Source organism: Ailuropoda melanoleuca, chromosome 14, assembly GCF_002007445.2.
Source record: "Ailuropoda melanoleuca isolate Jingjing chromosome 14, ASM200744v2, whole genome shotgun sequence".
Taxonomy (NCBI): Eukaryota; Metazoa; Chordata; class Mammalia; order Carnivora; family Ursidae; genus Ailuropoda; species Ailuropoda melanoleuca.
Window position 1 is genome coordinate 33992158 of NC_048231.1, and position 15324 is coordinate 34007481.

At 40.1% G+C, this 15324-nt stretch overlaps 1 protein-coding gene across 3 annotated transcripts in view; it reads right to left on the reverse strand.

Moving 5' to 3' along the window:
* The window catches only part of ATG2B (autophagy related 2B), an 80035-nt gene that overhangs the window by 15472 nt on the left and 49239 nt on the right, over positions 1 to 15324 (reverse strand). For 2 of the 3 annotated variants that reach the window (XM_019792975.2, XM_002930135.4), the window contains exons 22-34: positions 13898 to 14097; positions 13431 to 13511; positions 12215 to 12321; positions 11961 to 12053; positions 11328 to 11398; positions 10888 to 10964; positions 10462 to 10632; positions 8749 to 8890; positions 6811 to 7013; positions 5352 to 5578; positions 4139 to 4247; positions 2996 to 3190; positions 2005 to 2106 (exon numbers count right to left, since the gene is read on the reverse strand). In XM_019792975.2, the coding sequence (XP_019648534.1) occupies positions 2005 to 2106; positions 2996 to 3190; positions 4139 to 4247; positions 5352 to 5578; positions 6811 to 7013; positions 8749 to 8890; positions 10462 to 10632; positions 10888 to 10964; positions 11328 to 11398; positions 11961 to 12053; positions 12215 to 12321; positions 13431 to 13511; positions 13898 to 14097 (1778 nt within the window). The remainder of the gene's footprint in view (positions 1 to 2004; positions 2107 to 2995; positions 3191 to 4138; positions 4248 to 5351; positions 5579 to 6810; positions 7014 to 8748; positions 8891 to 10461; positions 10633 to 10887; positions 10965 to 11327; positions 11399 to 11960; positions 12054 to 12214; positions 12322 to 13430; positions 13512 to 13897; positions 14098 to 15324) is intronic. The other variant, XM_011216869.3, reaches the window with a different exon arrangement.

Sequence of the window (15324 nt, forward strand, 5' to 3'; positions counted from 1 at the left end):
AGAGACATGCTTGGTAAGAAAAATATTACTCAAAGCATTATCATTTTTCACTGATTTGTTTTCAAAAAGAAAAAATGGAGAAGTATCTGGTTTTCTCTTCAGATGACCATTTGCTTTCTCAACCTAAGGCAAGCTGATCTTAGAAGGTGCTGGCCAGAAAGGACGTTTGCACAGCGAAACCAACAGCACACACCTGCAGTGTGGCCGTGCTCACCTCGGGTTCGTATCTTGGGGAACGATTTCCCATTCCTCAGGTCAGCCAAAACAGTGATTTTCCTCTTTTCTCAAAGATTAGTATCTCCCCGTTTCAAAATCACAATGCTTTATAGTTCTAAGAAGAAATTAAGCTCAATACTAAAGAAAAAAGTCTATTAAAGAAAACTGGGCAGGGCGCCTGGGTGGCTCAGTCAGTTAAGTGTCTGCCTTTGGCTCAGGTTATGATCCCAGGGTCCTGGGATCGAGTCATGCATCAGGCTCCAGGGTCAGTAGGGAGTCTGTTTCTCCCTCTGCCTCTGTCCCTCCCAACTTGTGTGTGCGCGCTCTCTCTCTCTCTCACACACACACACACACACTCTCTCTCTCCCCCCCAGTAAATTAAAAATCTTAAAAAAAAAAAAAAAAAAAAAAAAAAAAAANGCTTGCTACATCTGGCAAAGTCATGCCATAAAAACGTATGTTGCTCAAATTCTTGCTCACACTGATTTCCACAGGTTGAATTTCCCATAAATACTTGATTGTACTCCTATTCAATCACAGGGCAGCGTATGGATAAATCAAACTAAAATATGGGTATCCAAAGAAATTCTTCTCATAAGGAGAGAATATAAATCTAAAGTACGCGTTGGCAAGTCAGTCCCCGCTCAGAAGCGACAAACATTAATGTGAAGCTGTGAACTTCTGTGCTTCACAAGACCTTTATTCTGAGAAATGCCTATACTCTTGCAAGATAATTACTATTTAACACCTTATTCCTGACATACGTTACTTATTTAAGTAACAAGTCAACATTACTCAATCCGTACCACGTAAGCAAACCAGCAGGCCGCCCACAGAACGCTACTTCTGCTGTGTCAAAAGCAGGCTCTTTTAAGAACTCCATTTTCCTCAGCTGTCACGTGCTTCAGGTAATGAGAACAACAGTTAACCCTTCTGCTCTTTAACACTGTGTGCCAGGCACCAAGCTAAATATTTACTACATGCTAGTCTCATTTGATCCTCATTTTTTAAAAAATGATTCTACACCTACTTCTATTATTTCGACTTTACCAGTGAAGAAGTGAGGCCTGGAGAAGTCACGTCCCCAAAGCCACACAAGTACAGGGAGAGAGAACTGAGATGTTAGCCCCAGTCTGACTCCCGAGCCTGTGCCCCTCACGGCTACACCACATGGCTGCAGAGCATCGGGTGCTCATACACCCTGAATCGAGTTTGCCCAAGAGGCGCCAACGATGTTTTAAACAGCTGAGTCAAAGCAAAACCCAGAACAATTTGATGGAATGCTTGCTAGAATACAGCAAAGTGGATTTCTTTAGGTCTTTCCACAAATCTGTTGTTTGTGACCTGTTCACGTACGCAATTCACTAATTTGTCCCCTTGCCCAGGGCAGAAGAATTCTCTTCCAGGTGCTGGGGTTAAGAGACAAGCCCTCTGATCTTTCAGTCACAGGTGTCAGGGGGTCATCTCCCACGCTCTGAACACACCTGTGTACCTGCCCGAGTGTGCGTCCGTGAGAATGGGAGAACGGGAAGCGGGGGCTGAGCGCTAGGTCACGCAGACAATGAGGAGACTGGAGCACAACATCTAATAACGCTTACTCACCAACAGTTCAGATCCCCAACGCCTGATGAATTTGCCCTGTTCTTTGCCAGCAGAACTCCGCTTCAATTATGCAACTTCCGTAACAGTTAAGTAACAACAAACATTTTAATTCACCTAAATTAAATCTCTCCCTCTGAATCCGGGACGTAGATGCATAACTCCACACACGATGCCTGAAGTACAAACCTGGTCGATATTGAGGCGAAGTGGCATCAGGGACACTCTCAAGCAGCATTCCTGAGGTGACCTGCCGGACTCCGGGCGCACGTGTAATGCTTTCACTGTCAACTACGAGTAAGAAAAACATTCCCCCCCCCCAATAATATTACAACCTTGTTTTCATTTAAAAGAAAAAAAAACAGAAAAGGAAAAAAAAACCCATTTCTATTCCTTATAGGAGAACTAAAAGTGGAATTGTTTCCTCTTTTTGTTTAAAGGCCTGAATGACACTTTTCTGGGTCACATACTCCCTGAAGAAATCTCAGGAGAGGTAGGGGTCCTCTTTAGTGGGAAAGACGCAAACAACAGTATAGTACGTGCACTGTCCCGGGGGGTCCACTGGGCCCCTAAAGCAAATCCATAGAGCCACACCCCGAAGACAGCTTCTAGGATGTTTTCGTAGCAATCCTGAGCGAATCATTCCTATTCCAGTAAAACTCAGTTTAAGTGTTAGAAATTTGGAACACTTCCAGCAATACTAAATATTTTATGTAGATCACCATGGGCTTCCGGTTCTCCTCAGGCATCAATATTTTGGCAATTATAATTAAGGGACCCTAAAAGTGACATGAAAATAATTTTTAAATAATAAAACTTTAAGGGGTGTCTGGGTGGCTCAGTCGGTTAAGCATCTGCCTTCGGCTCAGGTCTTGATCCCCAGGCGTCCTGGGATGGAGCCGGAGCTGACATCAGGCTCCGGGCTCAGCGGGGAGTCTGCTTCTCCCTCTGCCCCCTCCCCTGCTCGTGCTCGCGTGCTCACTCTCTGTCTGAAATAAATACAATCTTTAAAAACAGTAACAAAACTTTAAGCAGTATATTTAAAAGGGATTTTCATATTAACATGAGGAAAAAAAAAAACCTTCAATTTTCCCCAATCTTAATCTTCTGCAGTTAGATACAATAAACACACTTTCCCAAAACGAATATACAACAGGAAATATGAGGTCTTAAGTCTTACCATGTTGGAATGGGCTTTTCGAGGCATTTCTTTACTGCAATACAGGTACAAAAACTTATTCATTTGTGATGTTGCCAGACGATCTCGGATTTCAAGATCCTGCACGATGAACACCTGGCGGGAGACCGGGTGCTCTAAGAGGCCGGAGTCACACTCCGGTTTGCAAGGCGGGTAGACCTCATGCTGAAACTTCACCTTCACAGACAAGAAGGAACACAAACATTTTTACCTTTCATTTCAATTAGATTTCTTCTTTAAAATGCAAAATACCACCCATCAATTTCTTTGAATTCTCAGCTTCTGATTCCACTTTCAGAGAACAACAGAACATTCCTTCCTTTGTTCACTTTATTCATCCACATGTGCCCCACCACACAAGTTCTACTGACATCTCTCATTTGATCTTGGCAAAATCCCTATCCTTTTCAAAGTAAAACCCTGTATAAGAATAATACACAAAATTATCATCTTGCATACCTATGAAATTGCTTTAAAACGAATCAGTGGCGGCAAGGTTCAAGTTCCAAAGGCGGGGGGGGGAGGATACAATGAAATGCATGGAATCTTCATCACTATATTTCCATGTTACGTACCCTAATATATGACACTTGGCACAATCCCAGACAAGCTGAAAGAACTGAATGCATATGATGTCATTGGCGACCTGGACATACTGGTCTCCAGACATTCATGAAGGAGCTGACACAGGTCCTATCCAATGGTAGCCCTCCCAAATAGATTCCCCAGGGCAGTGGTTCCCCAAGTGTGGTCCTGGGAAAGGTAGTATCAGAATCACCTGGGAACTCATTAAAAATGCAAATTCACGGGCCCCACCTCATACGGATTCAGAAACTCTGGGGCCCAGCAACTTGTGTTTTAACAAGCCCTCGAGGGGATTCTGATGCTTGCTCAACTCTGAGAGATTCCTCTAGGGACAGCCTGGGAAAACAAAAACAAAACCAAAGCCCTCAAACTTCTCGGAACATTTGAGAAAGAAGTAGTAAGAGTTTTACAAGACCCTTGCGTTTTTCCAATCCAAAGGGCTGGGACTTACGCTCAAGACCACAAGGTTGGGGAGTAACCAAAGAACCCCCATTAATGCTCCTACTTCAGCGGTTTTTTCCTTTCAAAATGCCATCTTACCTTGCTTAACTGTATTTCCATTAAAAAGTCATGGTTTCTTCCTTTTCCCCCATATACCATGTTACGTCCATGCCTTGTGGGTGTGTGAGAAGGTGAACTGTGGGGACTGCTATAAAGGGAAAATTAAGACAAAACAAAACAAAACAACCTTTTGTTAAAGGAAATATTCAAAGAAAAATAACGAATGACTTCAGGAAAAACAGCAAGATAAAAAGAGAAAATAAGATTACAGACTTATCAACACATTGCCACAAACTGCATTTCCCTATACCAAAGCCACGTCTTTCTGCTTTGGAGACTCTGAGAACATGAATTTTATTACTGCCATTGTAGCAATCATCTGCCTGCTAAATATTTAGAACGACAGAAAAATCTAACTATGGTGTTGGTGTTCATATAACAAGACATGGAAAAATAAGACCTCCTGAGAAGTTCCTTATTCAGAAACTCCTTAGAGTCAGAGTACAAGTCCTAAAAATCCCAATCAATACAGAAAAGAATTAAAGTTGAAAGTTTTTAAAAATCAATTTTTTAAAAGATTTTATTTATTTATTTGACAGAGCACAAGCGAGAGAACAGAAGCAGGGGGAGCAGCAGAGGCAGAGGGAGCAGCAGACTCCCCACTAAGCAGGGAGCCCGACACAGGATTTGATCCCAGGACCCTGGGACCATGACCTGAGCTGAAGGCAGAAACGTAACCAACTGAGCCACCCAGGCGCCCGAGTCTTACTCATTTTAGTGAATGTGCCTCTAACACAGGCTCCGGCACATGGTAGGTACCCGAAAAATTTTGCTGAATGGAAATCACTTAAGTGACCATATTTTAGTAAATATACAAACCACGCAACTAAGTTTACAAATGAAAAGTTTTAACATTAAAAGAGTAACATTTAAATTACATAGTTTTCAATACTACTTTATTAATAATTCTTAAAATGGCAAATTCTAGGGGCACCTGGACGGCTCAGTCATTTAAGCGTCTGTCTTCAGCTCAGGTCATGATCCCGGAGTCCCAGGATCGAGCCCCACATCACTGGCCTCCCTGCTCAGCAGAGAGTCTGCTTCTCCCTCTCCCCCTCACCCCAGCTCGTGTTCTCTCTCTCTCTCAAGCTCTCTCAAATGAATAAAATCTTCTTTAAAAAATGACAAATTCCATGTATTTTTCTAGGAAAAGAATGGCCTATAAACAAAACTTATGTAGAAATCCACTTACATGTAACTTTTAGCTGGAGAAGTAGGAGGGACTGTTCCAAAATCCTTTCCTCCATAAAGATGCCAAACGAGAGAGACTTCTTTAACAACATAACGGACAACAGGGATGGGGAAGTGCAATGGGGCTTTGCTCGTATCCGTCTTCTTAGCGGGCTGACTAAAGTAATTCTCTCTTATTACAATTGCATCATCGACCATCACTTTTACAACTGGCTCTTCCTCCTTCTCCTAAAATAAACAGGGAACACACATGGTCTTGTATCAGTAGAAACCACTGATCATGCTGCATACCTCAAAATTTCTTGATTCTGCATCTAATAACAATATGAATATATGAAATGGGCAAGCGCTGATATTAATCATCACACTGGATACTCTGCATAATTCAGCATCGAATGAACTTTCTATTCTAGTAAATCACCCCACGAGGAGTCTTCATAGTCTTCGATCTGGCTTTTATCATTTGATAATAAAAAGGCACAGTTTTAGTGGGTGTGTGCTCACGTGGGTGTATGTCTGGTGTGTGTGTCTGTGTTTATAGTTCTTTAATTCAGTCAATACTACATGGCAAACCTCACATACTTCAACATACTGACCAAATTACCATGATCCTAATAAAGAAATTATCCTGAGTTTGCTTTTATTTCTTTTTCATTTCCCAGGATGCAGTAAAACAAATTCATTCACCAAGTTACTACTGAGTGATTTAATATGTATATACACTAAATGGCGATTCATAAAGTTCAATCTAGCACCAGGGCTTAACCATTCTAGTGAACTGTGCATTCATTACATCCAGACCACACTTTTTAATGGAAGCATGACTCTCACATGGCAATTACACTTATCAACCATCTATCAGCCTTCACACAAACCACATCTTAGCTTTCTCAATTCTTGGACTAGCAACCCTGGATAGCACTCCTTTCGCCATTTCCTTGCCCTGAAGAGCTATCTTAACTACGTATAACATCTGTAGTTTAATAATCTATGCAGAAAATTTTGCCCTGAAACTAATACACTATATGTTAAAAAAATTTGCAAATATTGAGCATTCTTCTCTGAGTTTTAGAGCCATGTGTCACAGAAATAGTAAAGTACAGCAAACATTTGCAAAGCCTCAATAATAAATTACAAAATGAAGTCATTGTGAGCTGCCAAGAGTTTTTTATAAAAAAAAATCTGGGGGTGCCTGGGTGGCACAGCGGTTAAGCGTCTGCCTTCGGCTCAGGGCGTGATCCCGGCGTTATGGGATCGAGCCCCACATCAGGCTCTTCCTGTATGAGCCTGCTTCTTCCTCTCCCACTCCCCCTGCTTGTGTTCCCTCTCTCGCTGGCTGTCTCTATCTCTGTTGAATAAAGAAATTAAAAAATCTTTAAAAAAAAAAAAATCTGAAGACTCTTTCTCAGGTACCCTTTGGTCAATTCAATGTGTAACACTACCTTAAGGCCATTTATTACCTGAATGTTTGCTCTTGGTGCAAAAAGAATGCAAAAGTCGTCATTCTCAGTGGGCGCACCTGCCATTGCATCACTAATCAAGTGGTGTGTGAACGAGGTGTAAGGAGGGCCGGGCTCCTGGGACACGTTCCCACTCTCATCTGGAAACAGGAAGAGGTCTGAACAACATGGCTCCTGAGTTTGAGATTTTTCATCCAAAACACCTAAGTAAAAAAGAATACAACACTCAATTTTGGCACATTTTGAAATATCAACAACAATAACGTTTAGTAAACATTTTAACCACAGGTCAGATACACACTATGTTGAAATGTTTTCCCCGGCCATATCTCATTTTTAAACCAATTACTAATGAAAAGACTGATAATAAGTTTGAAGTTCTCTAAGAGAACAGTTAATGATGGTCTCATAAAGTCATAGCAAGCCTTAGTCATTTCACACTAGAGAAGCTCAGAAATTTGGCGGCAGCTGGTTAGTGTTGACTGAGTTTTCTTTAAGCCAGAACTGCATACTGACAACTCTGTTCTATGGGTGGAGATCTGGAAACTTCTGGAACAATACTGCAAGGGGAGGAACAACTGGTTACATCTGGCAGTGCCTCCCCTTAAACTATAGGAAATCTCTGCTTATAGAGGGGAGGTGGGAGAAACAGTGGCCAAGGGGGTAGCGGTGTCCCACAATAAACAGACTACTTCATGGGGCGTTGGATACCCCAACAGGCCACCTGTTCTCAGGTAGCTGATAATGTGGTTCACAAGAGACTGCACGCACGCCAAAATCTGTAATGTGAACATACATTTTTATGCATTTTAATATATAGTAGATCCACTAATTCCTTCTCCATTCCATCCATCATTCCAGCCATGTGATATGGACTGAGAACGTGAAGATGAACAAAGTGACATCTTAGCCTCAAGAGGCTCACAGACCAGACTTTAAATTCTTCTATGGCAGCACCCTGGACTTACTCATCCTGCATAGGTGCCCGGTGCACCTGAATATTGAAGCTGCTCAGTAAATATTCATGAAACATTCTTTCCCACATAAGTAGGTTACCTGCTAATATCTATCACAGATAATGTAGTACGTAGGAAGCTGAAAGTTCCTGTTTCCTGAGTTCTAATTTACACTGAATTAGAATAAAAGCAACAATTTAACCCTAAACTTTTATAATGCCATGAGATAATTTTTAAAAATTAAGACTTCAGAACATATAGAAATGACTATGTTCATCCAATTAGAAAAAAATATTTTTTTAGATAGATGATTCAAAGTATTTAGATGCTTCCAGCTGGCTTTCAGGGCTCTCCCACTGGCTGGTTCCTCTCTGCTTATCCAACTTTGCTGGCCAATTCTTTCCAATGAGAAGCGAGCTTCTGTTCCAGTAAGAGCCTGAGCTGCAAGATAATTAAGGCTTCTGCATGCTTCTGTGCCTCAACGTTCATGACCTCGCCAAGACTACCTTCTCTCTCCCCTCCACATACCTAAACCCCAGCCACTCTTTAAAATTAAGCCAACTCCTCTCACTTTCACTGAAATCTAATGAGACAATTCCAATCCCTTCCAATCAGTAGCTGAGGATGTGACACACTCAGAAGCACTTTCTCAGGTCATTTCTCAATTATAAGTAAGAACATCAATCAGTCTGGCTTACTGCCGATCTGTGTTAAAACTCTAAGCTAACAGAAAAGATAAGCTTTGTCTTTCATTTAATCTGTATCCTCCACAACACCCTGGCCCGTGTTTGTTTATCTACTAGACGCCTGATCAACACAAGCGGATTGACGAATAAATATCCACCAAAACTCAGACTTGTCTTTTCTTTAGTAAGTTACTTACTGCAGAATTTATAAGCATACAAATAACATGAGCTTCAAGTGAGGCCCCAGTGCTGCCGGGGAGGGAGGCCCGGCCCATCCTACCGTTAGCCCGTCCTACCGTTAGCCTGGGCTTGCGCAGACGCGGCGGCCTGCTGCAGGTCAACCTCTTCCATAGCGTCACTCATCAAATCGCGTAACATCTGCTGGTCGGCTTCAGGAAGTACTGGACCTCGTGAGGACGAGCGACCACTGGAATCTACCTACAACCAAAACACCTAATTAAAAATAACTGAAAATGCTCTAAGAAGCAAACTACTCAGCATGATGTTGTCCTAGAAACGTGACATTTTACAAAGACACCAGAGACGGGAACATAGCCATCGCTCGCCCCTCTGCCCGGCCGCTGTCGCATTCTAAGTTGTTAGCATCGTCATCACCCCAACAACTACTGGCAAACAGAAATAAGTATGCCATCACCTTAAAGCCAGCACCGTGAGCCGGGATGGTGGAGAGAGAGCACACTAGAGGAAAGAAAAAGCTAAGAACACTGCAGGGAGGCCTGGGGAGAAGCAGTCTCTCTCTGCAGAGGGGGAGCTGCTCAAATCTGACAGCTGACCAACTCTCGCCCCATGGACACAAAGCCACTAGAGGTCAGAGTCTCGTGTCTTGGAATAGACGGACACCCAAGGATAGGAAGGGGCATACACAGCAGGGGAAATCTACTAAGTGGGGACTCACACGGCTCAACTCCAGCAATGATGCTTAACCATTTTGGTTAACGCACTGTTAATGAACGCACTGGTTCATTAAATCCAGACCACGCTTTTTAAATGGGGGCATGACTCTAAAATGAAAAGATCCAATTTAAAAGGGATAACTTAAAAAAACTTTTAATAAACTAGAGAATGTTTTTAAAAAGAAAATAAACAGTAGAGAGGGAGTGTTATTAATTGCCTTCTTATCAGTGAGAAGATAGCAAGAACAAGGAGTCAAAACCAGAAGCACAACACCACTGAACTGTAAGAGCATCTGAACAAAAGACAACGCAAGGCCAGTCAGACCCTTACTAGAGGCTCCATTACCTAGGAGACGGAGAATCCTGTTCACAGAGCAGGCTATGAAAAAGAATGAAAAAGCACTAAAAAGTTAAAAATGCTAAGCAAACCAGACATTGTTCAATCTGTACATACGAGAGGACAGAGAGGTGATGCTTGGAGGCACAATAAAACACCGACCCAGAAATCAAAGTATCTGAGTTTTGCTGCTATTTCTGCTACTAATTTGGGCAAATCACCTAATTCTCTTTAACTTATTCATCTGTAAAACGGCAACGATAATCTTTAACCTCTCTAACACACTGAGTGAAAAGAAATCACAAATGAGAAAATACGCTGAAAACCGAACTGAATCATACGTAACAAACAAAAGACAATGTAAGTCTTCTGGTAATAATACTAACACTTGTTTCTCTCCTCTCATAAGCATTTTTACAGACGACTGGCACAGAACAAGCTCTTGCCTGCTAAATGTTTTTTCTTCCTGAAGGGGAGATGAAAATAACTCAAGTCTGGAAGAAAGTATTCATTGGCCGAAAAGATTAATGTTCTGAAACAAAGAATATCAAACAGTAGAATGGTTTTCCAAAAACGCCTATGGAATCACCTTTCTAGATGCCATCACTCTGAAGGTAAAGAACAGACAGGTGATTTTTCAAAGTTTCTTTTCTACCTCATGCCGGTCACGAAGCCCTCACTGACGCCCACGCGACACTCACGTGGCTGCAAGGTGTCAGGGGTGAGTTAGTTCTAACGAATGATGCTGCTGGCTATACCTTCATCTTTCTGTAAGGGGCTCCAGGCTTCATCTCCACCTTGTTTGCCGCGTGTAAGTCCCCGTAGCTTGCAATGTACTGAATGAGATTCATTAACGCCGCACAAGAGTCGGAGCACGTTCTGATATGGACAATGTCACTGGAACAGTGTAGCTCGAAGCGCGGCTCAGTCTGGACGGACACAAGGGAAAAGAAATGAACAGGCTTGCCAAACAAGAGACAAAACTTTCTTGTTTCGCATAGGCTTACATTAAATAAAACAGAATTTTACTTGTCAAAGGAAATGTGTATTTGTAATTATATCCTAATTTTAAAATATTTTATGTTTTTGACCAAAATAATTTTATAGTAAATTCAACTCTTCTTTAGTCTTGCCTATAAAAAATATAAGTTAAGTACAAATTTCCATTTATTTTAATAACTTACTTGCTCTCCATCAGAATCAGATTTCACTGCAGTTATGGTTAATTCCAAAAGCCCCATATCCATCACACGAACGTAATCTAAAATTTTTTAATATAACAAAATATCTGAGTAAAGCTTTCAAAAAATGCGTATCCAACCAACACGTAATAAAACTAGCATTTCTTTAAAACTCATGGCAGTTAGTGGTACAAATATTTAGAATGCAATGGAAATATAGTTTCATCCTATAAAAATCCTACAATTCCCTTTATTTTACTTAGGAACAAAATTAATCTCACATTAAATAGAGTATATATAATTTGATGCACTTAACTGATGTTCTAAGGACATACAACTTCAAACTGGTATTTAAAAAGATCCTTAATTCAACAGCGTTACTTCACTCTACAATATTCACATACAAAGAATATTCATCTATCTCAGATTTTTTCAACTCTTACCTCTATTCAAATTTATAGTAACAGTATTACACTTGTCAGACAAATGCAAAGCAGCTTCATCCAAGATTATTCTGAGGAAACAATATAAAATCAACACCCAAAAAAATAACTTTGAATACACGACATGTGATCATGACATACTTAGTTGTATCATTCTTCTGATATATAAGTTATCAAAGTCATATGTTGATTCTTACAAGTGGCATCTAACATTTCTTTAAAACTCACTGCTTCTAAGTGCTAGAAATATTTAAATGGTGTAAAGAATGAGACTGAATCATCTGCTCAAATTAAAGTTTTCAGCATTTTTTAATAGATGCCCACATTCACAAGATCTAAATTATGAAAATAAAGTGTTATCAGGTAGTATAGGAAGTTTAGATTTCTGTTTTTAAAAGTAAACTACCAATCTCAAGAATCCATTTCCTCCCTAAAAACAAAAAACAGTGATAAATAAAGAGATGGGATGAAACATTTGAAAATGAAAAACTGAAAACCTGGATAAAGGGACATGACTATGAGTAAAAGAATGCTGATTTTTAACAAAAGGTTGGGACTTCAACCTTTGGCCAAACATCAGTTAGCCTGTTTGGAACAGCTGCATTTAGCAGACAGTGAAGTTTACCCATGCACCTGAGAGTAGATGAGGATTTGTCCAAGGCCACACTACTCGAAACGCTGAAGGTTTCCACAGTGAGAAGAGATCGGATCGGCAAATAAAGAGGCCTAATACCAAAAAGAAACAAAGAACATCAGTCTGCTGCAACAACAGAAACTCCCTTAAAAGAGCATTTTGAACCTTAACTCTATAATTCAAATTATGTATTTTTTCAGAACTTAGTACATATTTTGAATAAAGCTTTACTTTGTTCCATTTGTGAACTGACCTATAATCAAGTGCACAGCTCCAGAGATGAACATGAAAAGTTGTAAACGAAGTTGGAGGGTTATACCCCAGAACAGGTTCGTCAGCAATACTCAAGAAGTATAAGATCTATAATCACAAAAATATAAAATGCCCTGCTTTAGAAGAAAAAAAGTTTTGATATGATATCCTTAATACCAATGTAAAATATCTCACAGAAAAAGCAACCATTTATTGGAAAAAAATCATCACTTTGAAGCCATTCATTTCAAAAAGTTATTTGCAAAACCACTCTTGAGTTTGAAATGAAGAGAGAGCCTCATCTGACAAATGCAATGCTACAGAAGTCTTGAGAAAATCCTATCTTCTCCAAGATATACATACTAAAGTATGTATAATATACTTGCACATTACTTTGCTTGAGACAATTCTTGGAAGAAAAAAAAAAACTTTGCTAAGAATGCTTACACTTCATCTGGTTTTCTATGTAATCCACAAAAGTTATTTTTCCTCAAATTATACCTAGCTCGGTCTGAAAACCAGAGATTCTCCTATATTTCTAACTGAATGAGGTTAGACGAAATCTCCCCCTTACAACTGAGCTCAGTGTTCACACCTACCATCTCTCTACCCTTGCTACACAGATCTAGGTCTCCTCAGGTTTCCTAAATGCTTTTATGAAAGCACTCTGAAAACTTTCAGGTATAAAATATTTTATTATTTTTCAGCACAAAGAAAAAGGTCCTCTTTCTAAGGAAAACGAACAAGAATCCCAGTGCAGTAATTTTCATTCTCAATAGAAAAGAACCAACTGTATTTCATTAATCAAACACTGGAAATTAATTACAGAAATCCTTATAAATGCCTTGAAGCATGTTACTGGCCTAGGGAATAATTGTGAAATTACGGCACTTTAGGAGCGAGAACAAGTCAATACATCATTTGTTGCTCTTCCATGCCAGGTGCTCTATGGGTTCTGGGACACAGAGTGCCGTCCCTTAAATGACTTAGAAGAGAACTCTGTCTTTGAGATGTTTAGGGTCGAAACTTTAAGGTAAAAAATCAATTTCACTTTGGAGTGGTGATAATGTTCTATTTCCTAAGAGGTGGCTATACAGGAGTGTTTACGTCAATAATTCAATGCATATTGATCATTTCTTGTTTGTAACTTTACAGTGTGTATTACATGTCAATCTAAAGTAAAAAGTAAATCAATATGTACATAACAACTTTCTTACCTGCTCATGCCAGCTAAGCCCAGAAGGAAGCATTCGGTGCTGGAGTGTGGCTCCTTTCAACCCCACAGCAATGAGAAATTCCTACACAGAACGACACAAAAAGTTACACTGATTACCTACATAACCCTCTAATTCAAAACCTGAACAATTTTTCTAAGAAAATAAATGTGTTGCCTTTTATGCAATCATTTTTAGCTAGTAATCAAACAAACGGCAAGTATTTAATGATATAAAAAGTAAAAAACACAGGGGCGCCTGGGTGGCACAGCGGTTAAGCGTCTGCCTTCAGCTCAGGGCGTGATCCCGGCGTTATGGGATCGAGCCCCACATCAGGCTCCTCTGCTATGAGCCTGCTTCTTCCTCTCCCACTCCCCCTGCTTGTGCTCCCTCTCTCGCTGGCTGTCTCTATCTCTGTAGAATAAATAAATAAAATCTTTAAAAAAAAAAAAAAAGTAAAAAACACAAACCTTCGTATTGGACTCTGACTTATCAGAGAGTATTTTAACTGCAACAGAGAGCATATTCAAAGCGTCTCCTGCAACACCATCTGAGGAACCTCTACTGAGGCCATCTTCTTCAGAGGAATAAATAGTAGGTTCCAACCAGTGTGGACGGGTGGAACTGGGCAGTCGTGTTTCTGTAGGAAGAATCGCTCCATCTACTACGCCTACATTGACAATGAGGTGACAATATAACAAAATGATAACCTGAAATTAGTTCACAGGCTTTTACAACCCAAAAAAAAAATCCACATGCTTCCACTGAATATAATACAATCCTGGAGGCAAAATGACCAAGAACCAGCTTGGCATTAATAACCTGTACCTCTCTGCTAACACTGGTATGACTGACAGTACCCTACTTAAAAAAAAAAAATTAAGATATGAAATGTTAGGAAAATTAAATAGAAAAATCTGATAAACATTAAGACTGCGTTTTGTTTTCTATACTTTGGGGGAAAAAAAGAATGTATCTTCTATTCACAGGGTAACAGGGAATGTGCTCAAAAGATGGTAAATTCTTTTTGTTACCAAAAAGGAAATGCTGCTTTAAATAGAGTTACAAATATAAAGTTCCATCAACTCATCAGTGGATAATAATATATGGTACATTCATAAAGTGGAATATTATCTGGCAATAAAAGGAATAAAATACTGTTACACTTGGATGAACCTTAAAAACATCACGTCAAATTAAAGACGTCAGCCACAAAAGACCATATATTATGATTCCATAAGCATCCAGAATACACAATCCACAGAGGCAAAGTAGATTAGAGGTTACTTAGTGCTGGGGGGTGGGAGGTTACAACTAAAGGGTACACAGCCTCTTTTGGGGGTGATGGAAAGGTTGTAAAGTTGATCGTGATGCTGGTTACAATTCTGTGAAATGGATAGTTTAAATGGCCGAATTGTATGGTACATGAACTACTGTACCTCAAGAAAGTTGCTGCCCAGAAAAAGCATAAAGTCAACTCCTAATTTATATGTATTACTTTGACAGTGGAATCGGAACACCCCACAGAATTTCAAGCTATCCCACAAAGCGGTAATCACAAAGACAGCATGGTACTGGCACAAAAACAGACACATAGACCAATGGAACAGAATAGAGAACCCAGAAATGGACCCTTGGCTCTTTGGGCAACTAAGACAAAGCAGGAAAAAAACATCCAGTGGAAAAAGGACAGTCTCTTCAATAAATGGTGCTGGGAAAATTGGACAGCTACATGCAAAAGAATGAAACTTGACCACTCTCTCACACCATACACAAAGATAAACTCCAAATGGATGAAAGACCTCGATGTGAGACAGGAATCCATCAAAATTCTAGAGGAGAACATAGGCAACAACTTCTATGACATCGGCCAGAGCAACCTTTTTCACGACACATC